The sequence below is a fragment of the Heloderma suspectum genome, chromosome 16 (genome assembly GCF_057233095.1).
Source record: "Heloderma suspectum isolate Gila_16-S chromosome 16, 16-S_ref, whole genome shotgun sequence".
Classification (NCBI taxonomy): domain Eukaryota; kingdom Metazoa; phylum Chordata; class Lepidosauria; order Squamata; family Helodermatidae; genus Heloderma; species Heloderma suspectum.
Window position 1 is genome coordinate 2631068 of NC_139473.1, and position 27593 is coordinate 2658660.

The 27593-nt window shown below is 51.8% G+C and overlaps 1 protein-coding gene across 2 annotated transcripts; it reads left to right on the plus strand.

The window, feature by feature from the left end:
- Nucleotides 1–1010: 1010 nt before the first annotated feature.
- On the plus strand, nt 1011–27547 carry ANKRD13B (ankyrin repeat domain 13B). 2 transcript variants are annotated; one of them, XM_084823063.1, is made up of 15 exons: nt 1011–1172; nt 14001–14136; nt 15741–15865; nt 17324–17369; nt 17632–17775; nt 19111–19300; nt 20084–20150; nt 20403–20484; nt 21913–21977; nt 22300–22430; nt 22513–22670; nt 23554–23712; nt 25602–25762; nt 26743–26819; nt 27297–27547. In XM_084823063.1, exons 1-15 carry the CDS (start codon nt 1011–1013, stop codon nt 27508–27510), a joined length of 1917 nt encoding a protein of 638 aa, XP_084679189.1. In that variant the 3' UTR covers nt 27511–27547. The 2 variants fall into 2 exon arrangements, with proteins under 2 accessions (XP_084679189.1, XP_084679190.1); XM_084823064.1 differs by having other exon boundaries at nt 1056–1172; nt 26743–26821; nt 27287–27547.
- Nucleotides 27548–27593: the final 46 nt, after the last annotated feature.

Sequence of the window (27593 nt, forward strand, 5' to 3'; positions counted from 1 at the left end):
CACGAAAAGCGCATGCATGTGTGAACCAGGCGGTGCGGCGCAGCAGTTAGGGCGTTGGGCTGGGGCGTGGGAGATCCGGGTTCCAGTCCGCCGCTCGGCCTCACCTGCCCGGAGCTGTGCGCGTCCCAGGGCTCCTCGGCAGCGAGTCAGGCAGACAACGTCAGAAGAGGATTGTCACGTGCCGAGAACGAGCGGCCGAGTAACGGCCTTCGGGGGGCTCGGCGAGGGCAGACCGGGGCGTCAGGTTTTGAGGGTCACCGGGAGAGGAGGAGGACGAGGACCGTGTGCGGCGCCTGGGGTTCCTTGCAAGAGGAAAAAGAGCAGGCTCGAACGTGAGAATGAATGAATAAAATCAATTCTGGGGCAGTATCCGGCGTTAGTCCTGCACAGAGTGGCCCTGCGCGGACACAAATGAGGCTTAAATGACTTATGACCAAGCGAAGCCCCATTCATTTCAGTGGGTCTCCCCTTGGTAGGACGAAGCCGGAACACTCCCTGGGGGACTCCAGCCCGGCCTGCTGGGCCGGGGCGGCGGGGGGGCGAGGGAGGGAAGAGAACCCGCGATGGACGGACATGCCCCCGTGCGAACTCCGGAGCAGGAGACGGCGCGGAGGGAGAGACGGAGGCAGGGCAGAGGCGGGGGGTGTCTTGTCGGGTCGCGCCTGTGGGCGGGGGAGCGCTCGCGTTCGCGGAGACTACAAGTCCCATGGTGCCCTGCTGCCACCACGTTGATCGCCCCCCCGAACCGGGCGAGGCTAGAGCTTCCCTGCCTGCTTTGCCAGCGGCGGTGTGTGCTCCTAGGCGGGGGCGGCGGTGTCCCCCCCGTCGCCGCCGTGCGCCACGATCGCGCCCTCCGTGCGCCGCGGGTACCAGGGCGCACGACCGGGCGCCGCCTCCTCTCCCATCGCCCGCCGCTGCTCTCCTCCCTCCTCCGGGGCCGAAGAGCTGCTGCAGGCCTGCACCCGCCGCACGCCTCCCGCCCGCCGCCCTCCCCCCGCCCGGAGGCGCCCATGCGGCTGCAGCCCCCCCGACGGCCTCGCCTCGGTGCCCAAAGGATGCTCGCCGCCTCCCCGCGAGCCAGGGAAGGCGCCGCCGAGAGCCGCTTCCCGCTCCATTCCCTCGTCTGGCACAACCGGCCCCGCGAGCTGGAGAGGGCGCTCGGCGCCGCGCAGGTGGGTGTCTGCGGGAGGAAGGGGCTGCGGGCGGGGGGCGTCCCGCCCGTGGAGGGCGGCCGATGCAAGAGCGCCTCCCCGGCCAGCAGCCTGACGGCGCGCCTCCGTCGCCGGGCTTCCCCGGGAAGCAGAGCCCTGCCTGGCGCCGCCGAGGGCGACCACGGGGCGGGCGGGGGGGAGCCGGGGGGCGGCTAACGGGGGAAGGGAAGGCTCCGCGGGTGGGGGAAGGGGCGAGCCGGGAGCCGTGGCGCTCTGGGCGCAAACTGCGACCGCGCCGCCGCCCCCCACGCCCGGGGGCGAGCCGTGCTGGCGGACGTGGCTGTTGTTTTTAGCAGTCAAGGCTCCCGACAGGCGAGGCTGCCCCTTTCCCCCGCTTTGGCCAGGGAACTCTCCTCCCGGGGTTGGCGCCCGCAGCTCCGGCGCTGGGCATGGCCCGGCCACGGGGTTTCGTACCACACGGGGGGAACCCGGCTCTGGCTGCCAGGCACAGCCTCAGCCTCCTCCGTGGCGGTGGAGGGCGGGAGAAGATGGGCGTTATCCCAGCGGAGGATCCTTGAGCATCTGCAGGCGGCCTTTAGTTCTGTGCTCTTTGGAGGTCACAGACCATGGGATCTAGGGAGGTTCGAGGCCCAGCATTTCGGTTTTCCAAAATGAAGCAGAGTTTGAGATTTCACACCTAACTCAATTCCCGCCCCCCCCCCCCACACACACACTCACGCACAGCATGCAATTCCCCCGTTTAACACAGCAAAAGTTCCGGGCCGCACACACGCAGAGACACACGGACTTGCATCTAAGGATTCTTGGCACCTTTGTTAGGTGTTATTATTGTTTTTGGTTTTATGTCATTCTTCTGTTAAGTATGCAGTTTATTTTTCTGTCCTACCTTGTTTTGACCAGCTTGGGAAATTAACCATCTAAGACAGTCTGCCGCACTCAATTCCATTACGGGCAGGTCACCATCTTCCTGCCATCTTCACTGTGGCCAGCAAGCCACCTCATCCTCCTATTCACTGTGTTTCCAGCTGGGCCAGATTTGGGAGAGAAGTAGCCACGATCGGGCTACCAGTAGCCACTAAAAGAATGTTAAAAAACCACAAAAGCCAACAAAAACACCCAACCATTTGTGGGTGCAGTTTGTAATGGTACGGGAAGGGGAGTGATAGAAGTTTGCTGGGTCTGATTTGGACCAGGAATTCAGGAGAGGATGGTGGGACATATAGTGGAAGATTTGTCTTAAGAACACACAGCCATAGTAACCTCACTGGAGTGGACTCTCTTCCCAACCCCCCCCCCCACCATGCCCAGAACACCTCCTAAGAACCCAAATAAGAATATCCCAGTTTGTGCTGGATGAGGCTATTGTCAACTTATAGCCATGGTCGCTTAAAATAAAGCCTCCATGTGCAAGATCAGTTTTCCTCATGTGTACCAGCTGCTAGGATTATGGCCTTCACACTCTGCTCATGAGCTTCCCAGAGGCCTCAATGGCTGGTGCCACAAACAGAATACCAGACTTCAGATAGATCCTTGGATCCAAGAACAAGACCGTTCTGATATTCTTAGGCCACAATCTTACACATGTTTACACAGAAAAAAGTCCTACAATTCCCAGCATGCCGGGACTTTTTCTGCCCAAACATGCATAGGATTGCGAACTTATCACATTCTTTTATACATCTTAGTCCTGCTGCGAGTATTTGATAGCATGTCAAGTACCTAGAGTTTTTGGTGATCGATAAATAACACAAAGGCCTAAATTATGTCCAAGGAAAGGCCAGGTCTGCTAGCTGCGATGCTATCCAAAGATGGATCCTCTCTGATCAAGGCAGTATACCTGTGAGTACCAGAAGCTGGGAAGCAATCAAAAAGGAAAGACCTTTGGCCTACTTACAAGGTGCACTGGTGAAGGCATCTGTTGGCTGCAGGTGGGAAAACATATAGCTGGATCTTGGCTATGCAGTGTTGGAGGACACCGCCATACCCGGGCCCCCGTTTATAGACACGGGCTGCTTTACTCCAGTCGGGTTAAAAAGGCAGACATACCAAACAATATTCACAACAGAATTGCATGAATATCTGATCAGAAAGAAGCCCTATTGAGGGCAATGGGGCTTAAGTAAGTGTGTGTAGCACACAGCCTATAGGAAGAAAAGAGATTATGGCATGGATTCCGGGAAATTCAGTCTTCCAACCCACAAAATCCAGAAATGTGGGGCATGGGGAGGAATGAAAGCACTCCGGTGGGTTTGGAGAAGAGGTTGCTTTCATTCTTGATGCCCTCACCAGCTCGTGGAGTTGGCAAGATGTCTAGATGCCAAATTCTGGGTGAGAGGTATTTGCTGTCGCTCTGTGTGTGTGATCTTTACTTTCCCCGGGCGTGAGCCACACCCGCTTTTCTTACGCCGAGCAGCCCCGTGGCTTGGCAAGCAATGTGCAAGTAAACAAGGAAAATCCTGTACAGGTTTGGGGGTTCGTGGTATTTATTACCTGGGCTAGTCCAGGGACGGAGTGTGTATGTGAGCTTATGCTGACAACTCTGCTCCTCTTTCAGTTCTGAGAGCTCAAAATCACAGCCAGGATTAAAACACATTGTCAAACCGGGAGGGACTGGCTGGGGCAATGTTCTTAGTTTGGCCATTTTGGTCATGTTGGGCCTTCAGTCTTCCAAATTGGTTTGGAAAAACAACAACAAAAAACAAGCAGCATCAGACTGGGCGATAGAAAGTCAAGTCATTTGTGGCCAGGGCATCGATATATTCCAGCCTTCCCCAACTTGGTGCCTTCCAGATGTGTTGGACTACCAGAGAGAGGGCCTTCTCAGTGGTAGCACCCAGGTTACCATGCTCCCTGCCCATGGAGATCTTTTTGGCTACTACATGGGCAGGGTTTCAGCACTGCCTGAATGTGCTATTGTTTCAACAGGAGCCATGTTTGATGGTTTCTTGTGCTTCTTTTTCCGGATTGTTTTATCTGCTGTCTTGTATTTATTCTTGTTGTTTATTATTATTATTATTATTATTATTAATAATAATAATAATATTGTTATTAATATTATTATACACTGGGAGTTATAGTCCAACAGATCTGGAGGGTACCAGGTTGGAGAAAGTTGATATATATCCTGTCCTGGTCCCAAAGAATTTGAAATATTTCTTCGTCTCAGGGCTGTGATATTGTGATGGAAGAGGTTTTCTGTAAGCTCACCTTGTTGGGTCATCCAGCAAGGGGCAAAGTCCAGCATCCTTTTTGCTAGATGCCCTCCAGGAAGCTTTCTACCTGATGTTGGTCCCCCAGTATCTGGTATTCCAAGGTTACTCATCCTTTTCAAAGTTGTTTTAAAGTCCTGGTCACTGAAACCACAACCATGTGCATTTTCTGAATGTGCATCGCAGGAAGAAACATTTTCTTTACACTGCCCTGAAGTTACTGCCAACTTTACTGGCTGCCCTTCCTTCCAATTCTAGCAGTGCATGTGTGAGGGACGATCTTCAGTGTATAGGAGCCTTGGGTAGGGAGGAACTGTACTCTGCCCGGACTCGGAGGCACATCATAACTTCATACTCAGATCAAGCTCTGCTTCCTCTCCTTCTCTATCTATCTATCTATCTATCTATCTATCTATCTATCTATCTATCTATCTATCTATTACAGTTCTGTCCCACCCCTTTTTCCCCTTGCAAGGGACTGAAAGTGGCTCACATAATTCTCCTCCATTTGTATCCTCACAACCACCCTGTGAGGTAGGTTAGGCTGAGAGTCGATGACTGGCCCAAAGTCACCCAGTGAGCCCCATGGCCAAGTGGGGAGTCGAACTCAGATCTCCTGAGTTCCAGTCCAAATACTCTAACCACTAGGCCACACCGGATCTCTTCCCCCCCCCCCGATGATCCTTGACTTTAAAACGGCTCTGGTTTACCTGGGAAGCTGGATCCTTAATAGCTCTAGTTTCATTTTCCTGGTTTTTAAGTGCCAAAGCTTTTTGGAGAGCTTATAGCAACTTTCCCCAACATGGTACCCCCCAGATGTCTTGGACTACACCTCCCATGGCTGGCTGGGGATGCTGGGAGCTGTACTCCAACAGACCTGGGAGGCATCAAGCTGACTTGCTGGTTAAGGCTGATGTATTTTCTCACCTCTTTCCCCACCCCTTTTGAGCTTTGTCATTTTGAGCCCAGCATCCCAGCCTCAGTTTTACATGAATGCAAATCTGCAGAAGTGCACAAGCTGCGCAGAGATGCTTCCTCTTGCCTTGGCGCGGCATCCGCAGAGGCCGTTCTGCTGCTAGCCAGTGGCCTTTGCAGCCCAGGAGTGGCTTTTGCCACACGAAACGTCGCCACACCTTCCCCTCTTGTCCTCACATGAATGTGTTCCTTAATTTAGGGCGCAATCCTGTGCACAGTGAGACAGAAGAGAGTCCTAAAACTCCCGGCGGGGAATGCTGGGAGCTGTAGGACTTTCTTCTGTCTCAACATGTATCGGATTGCACCCTGAAAGTATTTTTAGGCTGCTCCTCGGCCAGAAAGGCTTCCTGGGGCAGCTGAGGCGCCATCAGTAAAACAGGACAGTCCCTGCCCCACATCTAAAAAGACTCCACAGGCAAGAGAAGGGAATGGGGAGGGAAGAGGGGGAAAAACAAGCCTTCCAGTGGGGCTGGTGGAATGGCTCTGCTTCCTCCATCTCCTCGCCCTCAGCACAACTTGCCGGAAGGGCTGCTGCGAGGGACAGTTGATGGTCCTCCAGCAACCAGGGCTTAGGCCTGTAGTCTTAGCGAGAGCATTACAGGCATGGATGTACCTTGATGTATTGCAGCCTTTCCCCAACCTGGGGCCCTGCCAGTGGGTTGGACTACAAATCCCATTGTCCCAAGCTAGCAGGGTCCAACGTACCTGGAGGGCCCCAAGCAATCCAGATGCTTGGGGCAGTAGCTCCCTGACCTTTGCCCATCCCAGCTGGGGCTGATGGGAATTGTAGTCCAGAATATCCAAAGGGCCCCAGTTTGCCTTCCCCTGCAGTCTGGGGTGGAATAACTCTTGTTTCATACAGCATATTATCTATCTATCTATCAAGGACTTTTCCCATGGCAAATCTTTTGACCACACCTGGATTAAAAGCAGAGAGAGGGCTTTCTCCGTGGTAGCACCCAGGTTACGGTGCTTCCTGCCCACAGAGATCCCCTTGGCCCCTATGTCAGCATTACTTTAGCACCCCCTGAAGATGTTATTGTTTCAGCAGGAGCCATGCTTGATGGTTCCTTGTTCTTTTTCTGGATTGTTTTATCTGCCTTGTTGTTGTTGTTGTTGTTGCACCATCTGAAGCTCATTCAATATTGTCTATTTTAGCCCCCCCCCCCCCCGTCGCTCTCTAGATGTATTGGACTACAACTCTCATCAGCATAGCTGGCTGGGGAACGATGGGATTTCTAATCCAACACATCTAGAGAGTGCCAGGTTGGGAGGTTTATTCTTTTGTGAGTGGTGGCAGCCCTTCAAGTCCTTCCCTCACACCTGCTACCTGATCCCCGTTTGGAGACATCAGAAATTGAACCCGGGACCTTCTGCATCTAAAGCAGGCATTCTGTCACTCAGTTACGGTTGTCCCTCTGGAGGGTGCACTGTGGATTATGTACTTTGCAGCCAAAAATGGAGAAGCTCTATACAGTCAGTAAAAACAAGACCTGGAGCTGACTGTGGCTCAGATCATGAGCTGCTTCTTGCAACATTTCAGCTTAAATTGAAGAACGTAGGAGAAACCACTAAACCATTCAGATATGACCTCAATCATATCCCTTATGAATATACAGTGGAGGTGAGGAATAGATTTAAGGGATTAGACCTGATAGAGTGCCTGAGGAACTATGGACGGAGGTCCGTAACGTTGTTCAGGAGGCAGCAACTCAATCCATCCCAAAGAAAAAGAAATGTAAGAAAGCCAAGTGGCTGTCTGATGAGGCTTTACAAGTAGCTGAGGAAAGAAGGGAAGTGAAAAGCAAGGGAGAAAGGGGAAGATATATCCAACTGAATGCAGAGTTCCAGAGAATAGCAAGGAGAGACAAGAAGGCCTTCTTCAATGAACAATGCAAAGAAATCGAGGAAAACAACAGAATGGGAAAGACTAGAGATCTCTTCAAGAAAATTGGAGATCTCAAGGGAACGTTTTGTGCAAAGACGGGCATGATAAAGGACAAAGAAGGCAGGGACCTAACAGAAGCAGATGAGATTAAGAAGAGGTGGCAAGAATACACAGAAGAACTGTACAGGAAAGATCTGAATGTCCCTGATAGCCATGGTAGTGCGGCCACTGAACTTGAGCCGGACATCCTCGAGAGTGAAGTCAAGTGGGCCTTAGGAAGCATTACTAACAACAAAGCTAGCGGAGATGACAGTCTTCCAGCTGAGCTATTTAAAATCCTAAAAGATGATGCTGTTAAAGTGCTGCATTCAATATGCTAACAAATTTGGAACACTCAACAATGGCCGCAAGACTGGAAAAGGTCAGTTTACATTCCAATTCCAAAGAAGGGCAACGCCAAAGAGTGTTCAAACTATCGCACAATTGCGCTCATTTCACATGCCAGCAAGGTGATGCTCAACATCCTACAAGCTAGGCTTCAGCAGTATGTGAACCGAGAACTACCAGAAGTACAAGTGGGGTTTCAAAGAGGCAGAGGAACTAGAGATCAAATCGCCAACGTTCGCTGGATCATGGAGAAAGCAAGAGAGTTCCAGAAAAACATCTATTTCGGCTTCATTGGCTACGCTAAAGCCTTTGATTGTGTGGATCACAACAAACTGTGGCAAATTCTTGAAGAGATGGGAGTACCAGACCACCCTACCTGTCTCCTGAGAAACCTGTACGAGGGTCAAGAAGCAACAGGAAGGACCAGACATGAAACAACCGATTGGTTCAAAGTTGGGAAAGGAGTACAACAAAGCTGCATATCGTCACCCTGCTTATTTAACTTCTATGCAGAGTACATCATGAGAAACGCCGGGTTGGATGAATCACAGGTCGGAATTAAGATTGCTGGGAGAATTATCAACAACCTCAAATACGCAGACGATACCACCCTAATGGCAGAAAGCGAAGAGGATCTAAAGAGCCTCTTGTTGAGGGTGAAAGTGGAGAGTGCAAAAGCTGGTTTGAAACTCAACATTAAACAAACGAAGATCATGGCATCTGGGCTCATCACTTCCTGGCATATAGAAGGGGAAGAAATGGAAGCAGTGACAGATTTTACTTTCTTGGGTTCCAAGATCACCGTAGACAGTGAGTGTAGCCATGAAATTAAAAGACGCTTGCTCCTTGGGAGGAAAGCTATGGCAAACCTAGACAGCACAGTAAGAAGCAGAGACATCACCTTGCCGACAAAGGTCCGCATAATCAAACCTATGGTTTTCCCAGTAGTAACGTATGGCTGTGAGAGCTGGACTATAAGGAAGGCTGAGTGCCGGAGAATTGATGCCTTTGAACTGTGGTGCTGGAAAAGACTCTTACGAGTCCCCTGGACTGCAAGGAGGTCAAATCAGTCAATCCTCAAGGAAATCAACCCTGAGTGCTCATTGGAAGGACAGATACTGAAGCTGAAGCTCCAATATTTTGGCCACCAAATGCGAAGAGAAAACTCACTGGAAAAGTCACTGATGCTGGGAAAGACTGAAGGCAAAAGGAGAAGGGGACGGCAGAGGATGAGATGGCTGGATAGCATCACCAATGCAATGAATATGAACTTGAGCACGCTCCGGGAGAGAGCGGAGGACAGGAAGGCCTGGCGTGCTATGGTCCATGGAGTCACGAAGAGTCGGACACGGTTTAACGACTGAACAACAACCTCTCCTGGTTGTCGCAGAGATGACTACGATAACGGCATAGTCTGAAGGCACTTGAGACCGCCACCTTGCTGAAGCTCAGCAGGTCTGGGTCTGGTCAGTGCTTGGAGGGGAGACCACCTGGGAACCACATGGAGGGAGCCACCTTGAGTTCCACGATGGAAGAAAGGTGGGATAGAAATGTAATGATTGATAGATAGATAGATAGATAGATAGATAGATAGATAGATAGATAGCATGCGGGGGAGTTGCCCCGAACCCTTCCAGTGGGCAGTGTGGATGCCAGTCTTCTTCAAACGGCTCGGGCAAGTGAGCCAAGCCGCACCTGCCGGGGGAAAGGGAAATGCCAAACCTCTGGCTAGCCCAATATGCGGGATTTTTTTTCTGGCTCCAAAGAAGAGCTCAGCCCGGACCCCAACACCCCGAGGGGGTGATTCCAGCACCTCTTAGGCCTATTGCCATCGACATGAACACACACCTCTCCCTGCTGTCGCGGCTGTCATGAGCCCTGGTGCCGTCGCATTCCCCCGGCCACTGAGGCAAGATCTGTTGTTTCTCTTCAGTTACCAACCTTTTCATTAAAGCAATTTAAGAGAGAGGGCAGGAAGGAGTGGAGTTTTGATTAACACTCCCGGCTCTGTTGGCAAAATGAAATTTTGTTGCCTTTGCTTGATTTGCCCTGGAAAATGGGGTGATGCCAGGATCCGCTGTGCAGCACGGAGAAGCACACTCTGCACATGCTCAGAGCCTATGATGTGAGTGCTTGTCATGCTCCTAGAAATGGGGGGCAAACCCTTGTGGCCTCAAACTGAGCTTTGCTAACAAGTCAAATTGCATTTTTGAGGGCGGGACGGGGGAGACTTGAATAGTCCTCCAAAGTCTGCTGCCCTAGAAATGATCTTTTCTGCCATCAGATATGAATATTGGGGAGAAACTGAGTGTGCGGGAAACATTCTGCTGGAATCTTTCCAGTGAACCTCCGCTACCCACGGTCCTCTCCCGATGTCAGCCTTCCCAGCTGGGGGCTTTCCAGGTGTCTTGGACTACAACTCTCATCGTCCTTGGCCATGCTGACTGGGGTTGATGGGAGTTGTGCCCTGGCACATCTGGATGGCTCCGGGTCAAGGAAGACTTCCATATACTTTCAGACACCAAGCTGAAAGCTGCCATTATTATTATTAAAGGCTGCGATCCTAAACACACTTACTAGCAAGTAAGCCCCTTGGAGCATAGAGAGACTTGCTTCCAAGCAAGCAGGGCTGCGCTGTCAGAAGGCCTTTGGGCTTTAGTGGTTGAACATGGGTAAAATAATCCTCTGTCTCTGATTTCTCAGTTTTCACTGGGCCATTTTTGCTATCTTGATATCTAGCTCTTATTATTTTGCTATTTGTTATAGCTCTTTCCTTTGTTTTCTTTTGCCGTGGCATTGTTGTCCTTCATTTTATTATTTTTACTGGGTATCTTTATTTATTTATTTACTATACTTTGAAACCACCCAATAAGCCAAGTTCTTGGAGTGGTGTGCAGTACATTCAAAACATAAAATACAACCAATAAAACAAGGAATTAAAAACAGCACATCAGAAAACAGATATAAAATCCGTGGCAAAGAGTAAAAACATGCTGGCACCTGAAACCCAGGTGCGGTGATCTAAAAGTGCTTAAATTGGTTCTCAAAATGCCTGGAAGAATAACATATTTAATGTTTTGCTGTTTTAAATTGTTTTGTTTTGGACTCTGTGGCCCACTTCAAGTTCGTTCCGTAAGATAAAGCAAGGTCCAAATGTTGAAAATAACCATAAAATGAATAAATGTACTTGAGGTCTCTCCAAAGATTTTTCTCTATATTGTAATGCACTAGAGCGACATTCCTGGATCCACTTGCTTAGGAGTAAACCTTGCTGAATTCAGTGGGACCGGCTTATCCATAGATGTGTCTAGGATTGTGAGTATGCTGCCTGACTAAATGCAAATTGGGCAGCCATGTCTGTTCACTTGTCTGCCCATTCACGGAGAAATTTTGACATCAAAACAAGCCTGGGGGTAAGAGGAAGTGAGCACCTCCCCCTTTTCCCCATCATTCTCTTGTCAGTTCAAGCACTTTTCTCCCATCTCCTCCTCAAGGGAACGGAAAGCGGGTTGTTTGGCTGTAATGATGGAGTGAACATGGGTTCACCATCTGGAGCTTGATCCAGACAAGGCAGAGGCAATAGGCAAGCTAATTTTCACCCACGTACACACACTGAGATAGAATACCTCTGAATATGGAGGTTTCATTTGCACATCATGGCTAAGAGACCAGACCTCCCCCCTAGTAATGTAGTGGTAAATTTTAAAGTGCAGGCTCTCATCCTAACAGTCTCCGTAGCCATGTCCCCAGGAGGAGAGTTCAAAAATGCAGGCAGCTATATTGATCCATATCCACAAACCAGCTCTAGCAGTTTTCATCTCCTCCAGGAGCGGTTCCTTTTGTAAAATGAATGGGTCTGAATGGCCCATTTAAGACCAAGACACCCCAAAATACTTCGCATTACAACAGGGAGCAATATATTCTTGCTGGGAAAATCCATCCCCACCCCCCACAGCTATTTTATTTATTTATTTATTTATTTATTATTAATTTTATTAATCGCCCATCTGGCTGGTCACCCAGCCACTCTGGGCGATGTACAACACACAATAAAACAGTTTAAAACAATAAAATTCTACAATAAAAACATTTTCTAAAATACCCTAACCCACCCCAAATGCCTGCCTGAACAACAGCGTTTTTAATGCACGACGGAAGCTCATGGAGGGAGTTCCACAAAGTGGGGGCCACCACAGAAAAGGCCCTCTCCCTCGTCCCCACCAGTCTAGCTGTCCTGGCTGATGGGACAGAGAGAAGGCCATCCGAGGCTGATCTTGTTAAGCGGCCTGTCTGGTGCTGCTGGAGGCGCTCCTTAAGATAGGCTGGGCCGGAACCATATAGGGTTTTAAAGGTCAAAACCAACACCTTGAATTTGGCCCGGAGAACAACTGGTAACCAGTGCAACTCCTTCAGCACTGGAGTGATGTGATCTCGCCAGTGGCTGCCTTTAATCAGGCGAGCCGCCGCGTTCTGTACCAGTTGCAGTTTCCGAACCGTCTTCAAGGGTAACCCCACGTAGAGCGCATTACAGTAGTCTAAACGAGAGGAGACCAGGGCATTGTGAGAATCCAGCTAAACTCAGAGGGGACAAGGAACTCTGAGGGGAGTGGCAGGTATTGCAGGGTCCCTGTTGATAAAAAAAAAGTCTCCGGGCTTCAACTTGCGAGCCCTGCCTTCACTACGCTGCTGCTCCTGCATGGATTTGTATAACAAACGTGCATTTCGTCTTCGCACGTAATAATAAAAAAACAGCTTCTTTTTTAAAGCAAGTGCATCCAGGCAGGAAGGGGAAATTGAAAGCAAAGCAAATAATTATTTTCTCTTAGTTATCCGTTTTCTGAAAAGTGTCCCCTGCCTTTCAGTGCCAATGGGGCATTCCCAGGGTGGCTGAAGAGAGAATAATCCTACCATGCGCGCAGTGGAACACATCGCATGGCACCAGACAAACAAAGGGATAGATGGTTACCCTGCTGGGACCCTCCCGTGGCAACTGTCTGTAGCAAAGCCAAACCCGGATGCTGTGAGCTGCTTCCCTTCGAGTGACAACCAGGAATGCTGGCTGCTATTATCTGCAATTAACGCGCGGGCCGGGGGGAGAGCCTGCGGTGCATGCGTGTGGGGAGGCAGTTCTGTGCGAAGTGTCATGGCCCCTGGGGAATAGACATCATCCCCACCTTCTTGCAATCACCACCCCAGGAGACTATAGCTGACATCTGCTCTCGCGGTGCCTAATATCTTACACCATCAGCCTTCCCCCAACCCGGCGCCCTCCAGACGGCTGGGACTACAGCTCCCATCATCTGGTGGGTGATGGGTGTTGTAGTCCCAGCCGTCTGGAAGGCACCGAGTTGGGTGGAGGCAGTACTAGATTTGGTGGGGAGGGGGAACAAAAGGAGGCAGCCATGTTTCCCAGAGGCTCAGTTCCCAGGCCTGTGGTTGGCGACCAGTTTTTAACGGAAGCTGTATTCTGGGCTGAGGAATGGCTGGGAGCATTTGGCCTGCCAACCTGTCCAAGATGGCTCGTACGGAGGCAGGCTGCTGGTCCATCGAGCCTGGGTTTGCCTCTGCCACCCAGCAGCTGCTGCCCATGTTTTTGAGTAGAGAAACACCTACTCATTCTACTCATCTACTCATTCCCAGCTATCCCGGAGGGTCCTTTTTACAAAAGGGGGGTGCCAGGGATCGAACCTGGGACATGGTTTGTGCCAAGCAGGTGGTCTGATACAGCCCAGCTGTTGGCCGATCGTTGGCTGGGGGTGATGGCAGTTGCGTTATTATACTATTTATTTATATCCCACCTTTTCCCCAATACGGGGACTCGAGGCGGCGTTCCAACACATTTGGAGGTGCCAGGGCAGGATGGGCCCGCATGGTAAGTTGGCCCGCGGCCAGACGTTCCCATCTGTGCGCCACCCGATCCTTTGAGCACCAGTTGCCAGGGACTGCACCAGGGACCTTCCGCCTCACGCAAAGCAGGGACATGCCGTGCAGAGGAGGAACAGCCAGCCAGCCAGGAAGCACAAGGATCAACCTGTTGTCCGCCAGCTCCCCGCCCCGTCCTCTCTCGCTTCGTCCCCGTCTGCGCTGCGAGCGCCACCGTGGTGCAGCTGCAGCACAGCGGTCTCCACTGCGGGCACAATCTGCCGTTCTCCCGAGTGGGTTCCCAGCTTTTGCAGGGTTCCATTCCTACACGTGTGAAAAGCCTCCCCGAAAGGCTTATTTACTGGCAGTAAGAGATTCAGCTGAACTAGGCGGGCATTTTGGGAATGTCAGCCCCGCCTCTGCCTTTGGGCTGAAAGAGGTGCAACGCCGCTGCTCCGCCCCATGGTCCCAGCAAGGCACTAGCCCTCCTGCTCCTTGCCCCTGCAGGTGGATATTGAGCAGCTGGACCCCAGAGGCCGAACCCCCTTGCACCTGGCCGCCACCCTGGGACACCTGGAGTGCGCCCGGGTTCTACTGAGGCACGGCGCTGACGTGGCCAAAGAAAACCAGAGCGGCTGGACAGGTACGCACCACCTTGGCCAGGGGCTCTGACTTCAGTGGGCCTGCGAATCCATTCTGGGTTTCAGTCAGAACCAGCCAGAGGTCTAAAGGAGCGATCCGAGTTGCTGAACCCCAACCCCCCAAACAGGTCCAGCACCTTGGATGGCTCCTTTGGAGTTCTGGTGGCTCTGAAATCGGAGCTACCAGCCCCCATGTGGGCTTTAAATTAAAGCAATGGACGTACGGAGTTATCTTATATTGGGTTGGAGCGTTGGTCTATCTGTTTTGAGCAGGAACAGCTCTCCAAAGGGAAGAGGATCAGGGATCCAATCTGATCTCGCACCTAAACCTCTGGATTTCAGCGACTGAGTGAAGCACACAGTTTGGTCTCCCCAGTTGAAATCGGTGAGGTTTAACAGCGCCCAGCATGTGGCTGGATCATGCTCTTCCAGCATAAACCCGTGTTTACTTAGAAGTAAACTTACTTCCCTGTCAACATGCAGAAAACTGGCCCATCCCTAGGGGAAAACTTTACAGTCCTAATTGGCATGATTTGTGTTCCAGATCAGCTATGCATTGGTTTCTGAGCTTGGTGAATTCTTCCGTCGACTCACTGCTGTGCAGCAATATAAATATTTGATTCATGGCTTTTATGGATTTATTAAGTGGTTTGAGGGGTGGGGGTTCAACCACATCATTCATTGGTTTTATTTTTATTTTTGAAAACTGCTTTGAAAATGAATTAGAAAAGTGGCGCCGAGCCAGTCTCGATCATAATAAGCAATTAAACAAGCGTGCGTCTTGAAGGGGATTTTGCATTCTTAAAATCACTTGCCGTTCACTTTTCAGCACGCTGAACCAATTCTGAAATTAAGACAGCTGGATTAACTTGGCGTTTCAGCATAATGACAAGTCTTAAAATAATATTTGACTACCAAAAGTATTTGAGTATTTATTTGATGCATTTATTTATGCGGGCAAAGGCGCCCCCCTCCCTCAGTGAGTCTGCCTTCTCAGTGCCATGGCCACCAGCGGCTCCCCCCCATCACTGGCTTGCTTGGCAGGCAGGAGGCAGGAGGCCGCGGCTTCCACTGCCCCTCCCTCCTGCCACCGCCATTCTCTGGGCTGGGGCGAGAGGCAGGCGAAGAAGCAGGTTGCAATGGTGAAGAGGAGGAGCGTGTCCAAGGGCTCTTCTCCGGGCGCCCCTGCTGGGGTGTGGGCTTTTGGCAGCTGCCCAACTGTGCTGTCCCTTGGCGCCGGCCTTGACCCATTGCAAACATAAGAACCTAAGACGAGCCCTGCTAGACCAGACCCGGGGTCCATCTAGTCCAGCATTCTGTTCACAGCTGCCCACGGGAAACCCACACACAGGACGTGAGCACAACAGCACCCTCTCACCACCCTCCCCAGCCACTGGTGCACATACTGCGTCTGGAACGGGAGGTGGCACATGGCCACCAGGACTAGTAGCCCTTGATGGCCTTCTCCTCCCGGAATTTACCTAGCCCCCTTGTAAAACCATCCAAAGTGGTGGCCGTCACTGCACCTTGTGGCCACACACCAGCGCCCCTCCAGCCCTCCTCCAGGCCCAGATTCCATGCCTGACTTTGACTCTCCCCACAACAGTCCTGCAGGAGGCGGTGAGCACCCGGGACCTGGAGCTCGTCCAGCTGGTGTTGCGCTACCGCGACTACCAGCGGGCCATCAAACGCCTGGCCGGCATCCCTGTCCTCCTGGAGAAGCTGCGCAAGGTAACGCATCCGAAGCGGCTGCGACCTTCCCGCGGCGTGATCCCTGAAAATGGACCACTTCTTTCTTTTCCCCCTCCCTCCCACCATCGTCTAGACTGTGAGTGCCTCCATTTAAGAGACTTGCCCTCTTGTATCGAAATCGATGCCTGTTTCGTCCCCTGTTGACCCCTTCCTCCCACTACCTCGGTTTTCTCCCTTGTGCCATTTTCTAGATTGTAAGCGCCTCAGGACAGAGACCTCCTGCATTCTTTATAAAGCACAGTGCACCAGAAGCCATGTATTCATAAATAATAGCAGCAGGTCTTCATTGCCCCTCGTTTTCCTGATGTGTGGGTACTTTTAAGCAGTGAAGGTATAGCTGGGAAGAGAGGGGCAAAATTAAACCAGCTTGGCCCAAATCTGGGTTCAGGGATGGGGATTCATCCAGTACACCCATGAGTTCTACTTGGATGAGTGGGTGTATGGTTTGCAGTGGCCCAAACCTTACTTTGGGGTTCAGAAGACCCATTCCTTGTTTGTCATTGTCTTCTGAGGTCATCACGCATTAATATGTTTGGCATAAAAACCATTATTTTGATTGGACAGAATTGTTCTTTATCTTCAAGGGGGCATTCTCCCGATGGAAGAGTGATATGATGTGAGGTCGTCCTAAGCTTAGTTCGGTGTACAAGAACATTTAAACACTAGCTCCTTGTTCAGTGTACTCCTTCCTTACTCTTGCGTAAATAAGGAACTAACCAGTTTCAGCAGCATTTATTTTGGCAGCCATATTTAGGCCCACAGGAGAGGCTGTCCATGCTTAGTGGTAAGGGGTTGGGGTGTTTGTAAGTATTGTGGGGGTTTTAAGCTGTATTGCTGATTTTGTTTCCATTTCTTTAAAGCCCTTTCCATCAAATCTTTCCATTTCACTCTTCCTCACTCCAAGTCTTCAGAATCTGGCAAACTCAACACAGGGTTGCCATCTGACCAGACAAATGAAGGCTTGGCCCTCACCTCTGCCTTTAATGGCAGCATGAGCTGGAAAAAATTGTGGGTGATTGATTGTATTACGGCAGAAGCGTTCTCATCCACTAAGGCTTGTTGGATCCTGCTGTTGTTAGAGGCAGTGAATCAGGGAGGGGAGGCGGTCAGTAAAAACGTTGGCCACCTGAGTCATGCATTTAAGTAAATGTATCCCCCCCACACACACACACACACATAAGGGGAGCCTTCCCCAATTGGGTGTCTTCCAGATGTGTGAGCCTAAAACCCGAGCACCAGGTTGGAGAAGACTATATTATAGGATAGGGGAGGAACCGTGGTTCGATACAGCTTACATTCCCTGTCTCCACCTTAAAAGGATAGAGGACGATTTTTAAAAAGGACAGGAATGGAACCCAGGCATCCAGCGCCCCCATCTCCCATTGCCCCTCCCATGCTCTCCTTTTAACCCCTTGTCTTCTGCTCTCTTTACCCCAGGCTCAAGATTTCTATGTGGAGATGAAATGGGAATTTACTAGTTGGGGTACGTTTGCATGCGCACCAGGCAACTTGGGGTCCATTTGGGGGTGGGGTTTGCCCACAGCACACAGGGCAATTTGCCACCCCCAAACGCCCCATTCCGGAATGGACCCTTTTGGTAAATCCGCACATGCCCCTGCCATGGCCAAGCTCAGATCTTTCTCAGGTACCCCAGCTGCCCTGGGCAGGTGATGGGAGGTCCGGTTCCCCCTGGCAGGGGCTGCCCCCCACTCCATGACCCTGCTTCTCCTCTGCTCCTCCGGCAGTGCCCCTCGTCTCCAAAATCTGCCCCAGCGACACCTACAGGGTGTGGAAATGCGGCCAGAACCTGAGGGTGGACACGACCTTGCTGGGATTCGACCACATGACGTGGCAGCGTGGCAACCGGAGTTTCATCTTCAGGGGACAAGGTGGGTGCAGGCCGTGCTGCCCGTGGAAACTAGGCTGAGGCGCCTCGCCCCCAAAGCCCACGGGCAAGAGGACTTGGAGAGAGACAGGTGTGGCCTGGCCACGTTTCCTGTCGTGGGGATGGTGGTCTGGGGGCACAGGTGAGCAACAGATGTGAGTCTGCGCTTCTGAATTGGGGCACAACTTATCTCTGAATTTCATCCTTCCTCCAAGGAGCCTAGGATAAGGGTCTTCCCCCGCTTTATCCATTCAACAGCCCTGCGAGGTAGGTTAGGCTGACAGCTACCGATTGGCCCCGTGAACTCCATGGTGGCTGAAAGGGGATTTCAACCTTGGTCTCCCAAGTCCTAGTCTGGAACTCCTAACCACTCTGTTAAACACCAGGCCAAGGGGTGCCGTGGTGTGAGTTTTGTGGCAGTGCAGAAACAGCGCAAAATGTGGTGTGGGGTGCAAATGGATCCCCCTGAAAGCCCCAGCTTTCTTGGTTTGGGGGGTGGGGGAGTTAATAGCAAGGTTCTAGCCATCATGGGGACGTTTCTACCAGGCAGGGCTCCAGTGGTACACAGAATAAAGGAAACCAATAAAGATAGGAAACAGAGAAAAATAGATTCAGTTGCAGGCAAAACATTAAATTATAACCATCATCACCAATTATTATTGACCGTATTTAGTGGGTGTGTTTTTCTTCTAGCCTCTTTTTTGTTACTGTTACGATTGTTTTGTAATGAAAAGTTTTGTTCATGTGTTTTCAAATTTTGGAACTAACCTTGAGGACGTTTTAGTGATTTTTTAAAAAAACACTAAGTAGTAAAAGTAATTTGGGGCCAGGGGTGTCTTTGATCACGCCTAGGGATGTCAGAGAAATCTGCAACAGAGCCAAATGAGTTTGGATTTTCATGAATCTGACCCACGGACTTCTCAGTGGACTGGCTTTTCCCATGTCGGTCGTATTCCGCTGACTTGCAAACCGATGTTTTAACTTTGCCAAAGTTTGCACAAATTTTGTCGTAGGAAAATATGCACCATTAAAAAAAGCCAAAAATGTACATTTCCCTCGTAGGCTACAGTGCGAAAATGTACATTTTTGGGAATTTGCGCATTTCCGCATGTGCAAAGTGGTCATTTGTGCAAATGTGAAATTGCGCAAATTTAGAAACAAAAAAAATCCGGTTCTGCTGATGGCAGATGACGGAAAGAAAGGTGCCTGACAACTCACGAAGGACAGCCAGAATGGATTTTGCACATTCCGTACACCCCTGACCAAGCTGTGTTCCCAAGTTACACCCTGCTCAGAGATGATTCCTTGTTTCTGTCTCCCCCACCCCTAAAATCCACAGACACCAGCGCGATAGTGATGGAAATCGACCACGACCGTCGAGTGGTTTACTCCGAAACACTTGCTCTCGCCGCCCACGACCGAGAAGGGATTCTGGCCGTGGTGCAGCCCACGGAAGAGCAGGTCATGGGGCGGCTCATGGCACCCGTGGTCACCACGCAACTGGACACACGCAACATTGCCTTTGAGAGGTGTGTGGGACCGGCTGGTGTCAGATCACTTCCCAGAAGGCAGCAGGGCAACAGAGACAAATTCCCCACAGCAAATTCTCGCTGCGGGAGTTCCATTGAGTCTGGGATTGGGCAGTGTTCAGGCTTGCGCAATCTACTTTGGGCTTTTTTTATTAGAACCCTGTGATCCACCAACTGAAGCCCGGTGCAAAACAGTGGCTCAGGAAGGCAAACATACACTAAGAATTAAGGAACAAGGGTGCCTCTGAGCTTAGCCCAGGAATTTGTGAGCCGTACCAGAACCAAGCTCACAAATCCTTTTACACAAACATCCTGTGCTGGTTTTCTCCCAAATGTCCTTTTTCAGCAACCTAATTTGGGGAGGGGGGAATTGCTTTTTATTTGTTCCCAGCCCTACCTGGAGATGCTGGGGATTGGACCTGGGACCTTCTGTCTTGAAAACAGGGACTCTGCTGCTGAGTTGTGGTCCTTCTCCTTAAAGTTGGGCCCGTGCAGGATTCGAACCTGGTACCTTCTATCATCCCTCTCCAGGCATAATAGGCTTGTGGGGTTCTCCCGCCGTCTCATTCTGCAACAAATTGGTTTTGTGTCGGATGCTTGACGGCCTCGTACGTTCCACCCTGGAGAAGGGCATGCATCTTGGTTCCCCTGTGGCTCTGGCATAGCTGTCACCCCAGTATCCAGCCTCCGCCATCACCTCTTTTCAAACAGTGCTAATTTATTCCATGGCCCTGCTGACAGCGAAGCTTTAATGCATGCTGTTGTTTCACCTCTCGCTGCCAGGAACAAGACTGGTATTTTGGGCTGGAAAAGTGAGAAGACCGAGCTGGTGAACGGGTACGAAGCCAAGGTGAGGGGCATAGGAGGCGGAGCGCCTGCAGAGGAAAAGGGAGAGCACTGGGCTGGGCATGGAGCGGGTAAGAAAGGGGCCTGGAGGGGGAGGGTGACACAGTTTGGGCAAGAGAAGCGGAGTACTTTAATGCTGAGGACTAGGAGCTTGGAACTGAGGTAGAGAGTGATGGGGAGGCAACACTTTCCCACAGAAGGATGTCTTGGAGGGGGCCACTGGGAGCAACTTGTGGCGTTTCCCATCCATCCACAGGTCTACGGGGCTTCCAATGTAGAACTTATCACCCGGACACGGACAGAGCATCTTTCAGAACAGCACAAAGGCAAGACCAAAGGTAGCAGACCCAACGTGTGTCTTCCTGGGAGCACCAGGGGAAAAGTCCACACCCTCCCTGAGATCGCACCCCCAAATCCCACACGACCTCTGTCCAGAGCTGAAATTAGGGGCAAAGGAGAGGATTTTGAGAGGCATCGACTGCTTGCATTTTAACCGACTCAGTCCAAAGAAAGGCCAATAAACAGGCAAATTGCTCAAACTTATGCATAGATTTATTTTCTGAGATATAGGAGGGAGGGTATGAGGGATTACCGCCTGGTAAACAAAAGCGTCCTTGTTAGATAGAAAGAGCGTGTCTTTGTAATATTTCCTATTATAGGCACGCACCAGAATCCCAAAATAGCTCTGAGAAATAAACATGTACAGCAGATTTACTCAGAAGTAGGCCCCTGTGTGTGCAGCGGCATTTAATTCCAGGACAGTGTGCAGCCACACAGTGGAATCCGAGGCATGTTTTGTTTTGTTTCGAACTGCAAAGTAAGGACCGCTGCATCCCATGGAACTTAATCCTGAGTAAGCTTGTATAAGCCTGCAGCCTAAGCTACCCACTCAACGCTTGTGGCGCGCCAACCCAAGCGTGTTTACTTGAAAGCAAGTCCCAGTGTGTTCAGCAATGCTTACTCCCAGGAAAGAGTGCCTGAGATAGTTGCTTCAGTCTCACAGCACTGGCTGAAATCCAAAACTCTCCATTTATACATCAGCAGAATCCAAGTGGTAAAGTTCTCCCTGGACTGTACCATTTCCAACTCCTGGGAGGGAATCATGTTTGGGGGGTTGTTTCCCCCGTACACCTCCCTGCAAATAGAAAATTAACATGTCTGTTCCTGACACGCTACTTTTCTATCTGCAAGGATTGTTGGTTTGTTATTTTCATCTTTAAACACAGGGAAGTATTAGAACGTGCAACATCACACACATGCGTGCGAGAGAAAGAGAGAGAGAGAGCAGTCTTGTAGTCCTGAAAAACTTCACTACACATTGGTAGTGAATGTATAAAGGGGTTGTCAGGAAAGGCAGCCCGCAAGGTTTCTCTCCGCAGCCTGCGAACCCTTTCAGCATGTTTCTCAGCAACGACCCTGTTTTTGCTGCTCTTGCTTCCAGAGGCCATATTTCCATATGATCACGTCTGTGTTCACGTTAACGCCAGCAACCACGTACAGCAGCACGAGATGGGTAATAACCCCCCAGCGCAAAATAATTGTTTTCCGAAATTCAGCAGCACGATACGCCGGTATTTCTGGCGTCTTGCCCCTCCCCTGATGGGATTCGGCCCTGGAGCCGAAAGAGGTTGTGCATCCCTGTCCTACGGGGACCCATGTCAGTGTGAGGAACTCTGCCGGGCATGCGCCACGGCCCCAGGGAGTCCTCTTCCGTGGTACGCCTGTGCCAGGAACCCTGGTTTGCATGGCTCTTGTGTCTCTTGCAGGCGGTAAAACCCCACTGCAGTCGTTCCTGGGCATTGCCGAACAACACGTGGGCCCCAACAATGGAGTGAGTAAGAAACGGGGGTGGGGGCGGGGGGGGCATGTGCACTAGAGCCCCTTTGGAGAGGCCTGTCAGGCCACTTCGACGACGTTTGGTTTTCTCGCTGACGATGGCCCCCGCCACGGGTGTTTTAGAAAGAAAAAACCGGAGAGCTGGAATGAATATATCCTCAGCCAAGCAACCCAGGCATCACAAGCAGGAAGTCAGAGGTTCTGGGGCACCCCGGGCCCTGCCCCCTTTCCCCGCCAGCTCCCCCACCCCAAAGTGGCTTTCTCCAAGTGGCCGGGACGCCCAGGTGCACTGAGCTGCTCTGTGTGCCCCGCTGCAGGCTCTCATCACGCAAACGCTGAGCCGCGCCAACCCCACCGCCATCACGCCGGAGGAGTACTTCGACCCCAGTTTCGAGCTGGGCAGCCGCGACATGGGGCGGCCCATCGAACTCACCACCAAGACGCAGAAGTGAGGCTGGGCTCGGGCGGCAGGGAGGGCCCTCCTTCCCGGAGGCGGCAGGCGGCTCACGGCCCCCCGCTTCCTCCGACAGGTTCAAGGCAAAGCTGTGGCTGTGCGAGGACCACCCGCTCTCGCTGGCCGAGCAGGTGGCGCCCATCGTCGACCTGATGGCCGTCAGCAACGCCCTCTTCGCCAAGCTGCGGGACTTCATCACACTCCGGCTGCCCCCGGGCTTCCCCGTCAAGATTGGTGAGGAGCCCAGCCACAGTGCTGGGGGGGCCCCGTTCCCGTTCCAGCGCGTGGGCCGGTGTTTTACATTCACAAGAGGGGTAGGCACTGCCTTGCCCTCCCGATCTTTTGGACAACAGCACCCAGAATCCCCGACCACTGGCCATGCCAGCTGGGGCTTCCAAGTATTGTCGTCCAAAGGGTCTCTCCAGGCACGATGGGGCGTACAAGGTTATGCACAATGTAGAGGAAGTGGAGAGGGGGATGTTTTTCTCCCTCTCCCAGAATATGAGAACCCAGCGGGGTCCTCCCCTGAAGCTGAAGGGCGGGAGGTCCAGGACAGAGAAAAGGGGGGGGCTTCAGCACACAGCGCCGAGTCAGACTGTGGCATTCGCTACCAGCAGATGCAGTGATGGCTGCCCATTTGGGTGGCTCTAAAAGGGGATCGGGCAAATCCAGCAAAAGGCTAGCAATGGCTACCAGTCCTGATGGCCATTTGCTGTCTCCCAGCTCAGAGGCAGTCTGCCTTCGTAGTCCAGTTGTTGGGGAGCATGGGCGGGAGGGTGCTGCTGTTGTACTCGTGTCCTGCTTGTGGGCTTCCCACTGGGGGGGTCTGGGGGACTAGATAGACCCTTGGTCTGATCCAGCATGGCTCTCCTTGCTTTGCTGTGACTGTCGAACTCTCTGCGTGGTGCTGGTTCTTTGATACTTACATTCTGCTTGTTGAACACCCAGAGTTGCTTACCAAAAAGTGTCTGGTCTTTCGGTACCCTCTAAGTACGGCGTCCCTAATCCACACTCCTTACTGCTTGAGGAAGGGACAAATTGATTCTGTGTAGTCACCCCCCTTTTGTAGCCTTGCCTTTGTTTATTTTCTCTCTCTCTCTCGCTTTTCTGCCCTCAGAAATCCCCATTTTCCACATTCTCAATGCCCGCATCACCTTTGGGAACCTCAACGGCTGCGACGAAGCTGTGGTCCCCATCCGTGGCACCGGGAGCCCCAGCAGCGACACTCCCTCCCCAGGCAGCGATCGCTCCAGCATCAGCAGCTCCAGCTCCCTCGGTGCGTGGGGAAATGTGGGGACCGTTGATTTCTTTGCAGCGTTTCCCAGCCTCTGTTCTTCACCCCAAAAAGGTTCCCAGGGTGGCTTGCAAAGATAAGACCACCCCTGCCCTCGGGCTCACCAGTCTGAAAGACACAGCACACAAGGAACAGGGATGGGGAGGGGGGGAAGAAGCAGCAAGGCTCAGGCCCCCGTTCTTCGCTTCAGGAGCTGAGCAAGGAGTAGCCGATGGACGAACAGAAGGGGAGGTGGCAGGGCCATTGCTGGGCACTGAAAAGATCTGGGGTCCAGGCCCATAGGACACCAATCTGCACAAAATTTACATGTGCTAAATTATATCTATAAATGCACATTTAGAAATAACCACTAGGATTCCCTTACATTTCACGGGAGGCCAAGTCCCATCCAACTCAACCAAATAAAACGAATCCTTTAATTCATTTGCACCCCGCCCCCGGTTCACCTGAAAGCAGTAGTTCCTCATCAGTTACAATAATTTACAGTGGCTGTGAACAGGTGTGGAAAAATGCACAGAAAATAATCCTATTGCCCGCACCCCCATGAAATCAAGCTTGGGGAAAAATGTTTCCATTGGCATCACTGGGTTTTTTTCCCTATACTTAATTGCTATGTGGCGGGCAGGGATTTTTGGGAGAGTGGGTATGGCAGCATGTGGGGAGAAGGGTTAACCCAGCTGCAAAACTCCCCCCCCCCCAAATTGTCTTCTGCCTGGCCATGAAGCTGAGAAAATGAACTTCCATTGGCAAAAATGGACTCTCGGGGGTCTTGGGAAAACATTGGGAGCCCTGGGAAATAGGTTTGGGCTGGCCTATTTATGTATTTATTTCATTTCTATACCACTCAATAGCCAAAGCTCTCTGGGTGGTTCACAAAACCTAGGCCTAGACCTAGGAACACCCCTAGGATGGGGAAAATCTGTGGTGCACGAATCAGATACACTTGAGAGGAATCCCAGAAGATCACCTTCTCTCGTATTGATACTACTTCAGAACCTCTTTGGAGGCCCAGCTCCATGGGCCCCTTCAAAGTGAAGTAAAGTTGAGTGACTACTAAGCAGAGGGCCTTCTCAGTGGTGGCACCCCAGCTCAAAATGGCTTACCCAGAGAACTTTGTCTGGCAGCATCCGCTTTACAATCTTTTCAGCGCCAGATGAAAATCTTGTTGACCTTTCAAACAAAGGAGTGTTTGAAACAACCCTGGGCGCTCTTCATTTTAAGTAAGTGTGTGTGTGTGTGTGTGTGTGTGTGTGTTTTAATCTAAGCTGCTCATTGAGAGGAATTTCACCTCCCCCTAGATGGAAAGTTCTGTGCTGCATTTATCTTCTCCTTGTATTCTGTACCTTGTTTGCCTCTGCTCTGAAAGCAGTGGTGTCATGAGTCAGGGCTCCCAGGGACAAAGACCCAGGACTCTTTTATAAGCAGGGATGCTGACACCACCTGCCACCCCCCTCAGACTTCTCAGTTCCCCTCTGCAATCTTCACAGCTGTGTGTGTGTGGGGGGTGGATTTTCCTAGCAGCCATGTCTAGTTGTGAGCTATCCCTGTTGCAATGCCAAGTATTTTGGGGTCTGGAATGGGCAATAAAGACCCGTTAGCTTTACAAATTCAACAGATTAGTTCTGTTTTTCATCTCCTGTTGGAACTGGTTTGTTGACTTTGAGATAAACTGGTTTCCCCTGGTGCTGAGAAAAGAAACTTCTGGACCACAGCGAAGGGCCAGAGCGTGCGATGGGGGCATTTGATGACACTGGACTTCTCTGCCGGGCGTGGCTGGAGGCCAGGGCCAGCGTTCTATGGCTTTGAGGGTATGTGGCAGGAATTCCCTCTCTCTTCCACAGGTTCTTAATGTTCTCCCCCCACCCCTCCAGGCTCATGCCGGTGCTGTGAGATGGACCCATCTCTCTTTGAGGCCCCGCGGGGCTACAGCGTCGTTGGGAGCCACCCAGAGCCCCTGCGGGAAGACGACGACGACCTGCTGCAGTTCGCCATCCAGCAGAGCTTGTTAGAGGCAGGGAGCGAATACGACCAGGTGGGTACTGAGCCCTGCATCCCCATGCCGGAGCTTCCGACTCGGGAGATGGCCGCTCCCTGCGCCTTCTTTGCCTGGGCTCAGTGGCACAGCCCACGCCTTACAGGCACGGGTTCGATCACGGATCAGGTGTCTCCCCCGAGACGCCATAGAGACGCCGCTAGTCAGAACGGTCAATGCTGGGTTAGATGGGCCAACGGATCGACTCAGGGGTCCTGTTTGGAGATAATGCTCAACTATGGATTAGTGTTACGCTGTGGTCTTTTGCTCGTCCCTCTCGCCTTTCGCCTCCATCTCACACTAACTGATATTTCCCGTGGCATCAGATCTGTAAACTGTGGTTAATCTTAACTGTGGCTTAGGGTAGCCTTTATCACGCCAACTTTGTCAGCTGCGGATCAAAGCCGGTTTGTTTCAGAAGACCAGTGGAGCTGCACTGCTTTAAACCCGAGGGCCAAATTCCATCTTGGAGGGCTGGATTTGGCCTGCAGTAGACCATAGTTAAGAGTGACCGCCGTTTGTCCTGGTTCAGACATAAAGATAAATTGTTGTTCAGTCGTTCAGTCGTGTCCGACTCTTCGTGACCCCACGGACCAGAGCACGCCAGGCCTTCCTGTCCTGCGCTCTCTCCTGGAGCATGCTCAAGTCCGTATTCATTGCATCGGTGATGCTATCTAGCCATCTCATCCTCTGCCGTCGCCTCCTCCTTTTGCCTTCAGTAAAGATAAATTACAGTTTGTTAAAAATGGAAGTAAAACCTTCTGATCTTGCAGCTGTGTCGGAGGACAGGAGAGGAGAAGGGGACGCACAAACTCGGTCAAGTAACGCTGACTAAACCATGGTTTGGCATGGCATCCGAATGGGGCCAGTTGGAGGCAACACCCCATGCGCCCCAGACCTCCCTGGAGCAGTTCAGACACGTAAATGAGCTGAGCAAAAAGGTCGCCCGCATCCCTCACTCGTGTTTCTCATCCCTGCAGGTGACCATTTGGGAAGCCCTGACGAACAGCAAGCCGGGGATGCTCCCAATGCACCAGGAAGGGCGCAGAGTCGACAGGTGAGTACAAAGATGGTTTAGATCTATGTCCGTATCCAAGCAGGGGTAGCTAAGGAAGTGAACGGGCTTTCCAGGGCCTCGGCGATAATGTAGCGGCCGTAACTGATCTCGATTTCAGCAAAGCATTTGCCAGAATTCCCCAGGATGCGCTGCTTGGTGAACTGGTTAAATGCAGGCTACGTTATCACAGGGATGGGTGAACGAGTCACGTTCAAGATCGGTAGGATTGTCCAGATGTTGTCTCACTGCTCGTCTCATGCCTGATTCCTGTCCGGGTTTGCAATCCCTGCTTGCTCAGCACAAATGGGGAAACTGTGGAAATGGCACAGCGATTGAATGTGAAATTTGCACAGATTTTCCCCAATATGCGCACATTTCCTAATTTGTGCAACTTTCTTCCATAGCCGAAACAGAACAGTGGCTACTGATCTGCGCGTGGTAAACCCCCTTTGCTTTGGCTTTCTCCCCCCACCCCAGGACGCCCCAGCACATGCCACCGCCACGGCCCCCCACCCCACAGCATCCAGCGCCTGCTGGCAGGGCCCCCAGCCGCACGCTGCCCAGTTATGCCGAGCAACTCCGCCTGGCCATGGAGCTGTCAGCGAAGGAGCAGGAGGAGGCCGAGCGGCGTTCCCGCCAGGAAGAGGAGGAGTTTGAACGGATCCTACGCCTCTCACTCACTGAACAATAGTGAACCCACACTGGCTTGCGAGCGTATGGGGCCTGCCCCTCTGCCCGCTCGCAGCCTGGCTAATAATGCACAAAAGCCAGAAT

What these genes read in the sequence shown, in the direction of transcription:
- ANKRD13B (XM_084823063.1), top strand. Translation starts at nt 1,011, where the DNA reads ATGCGGCTGCAGCCCCCCCGACGGCCTCGCCTCGGTGCCCAAAGGATG. An exon ending in TCCTGGAGAAGCTGCGCAAG is followed by an intron (nt 15,866 to 17,323) that starts GTAACGCATCCG and finishes TCTTTACCCCAG; the next exon opens with GCTCAAGATTTCTATGTGGA. An exon ending in ATGGGAATTTACTAGTTGGG is followed by an intron (nt 17,370 to 17,631) that starts GTACGTTTGCAT and finishes CTCCTCCGGCAG; the next exon opens with TGCCCCTCGTCTCCAAAATC.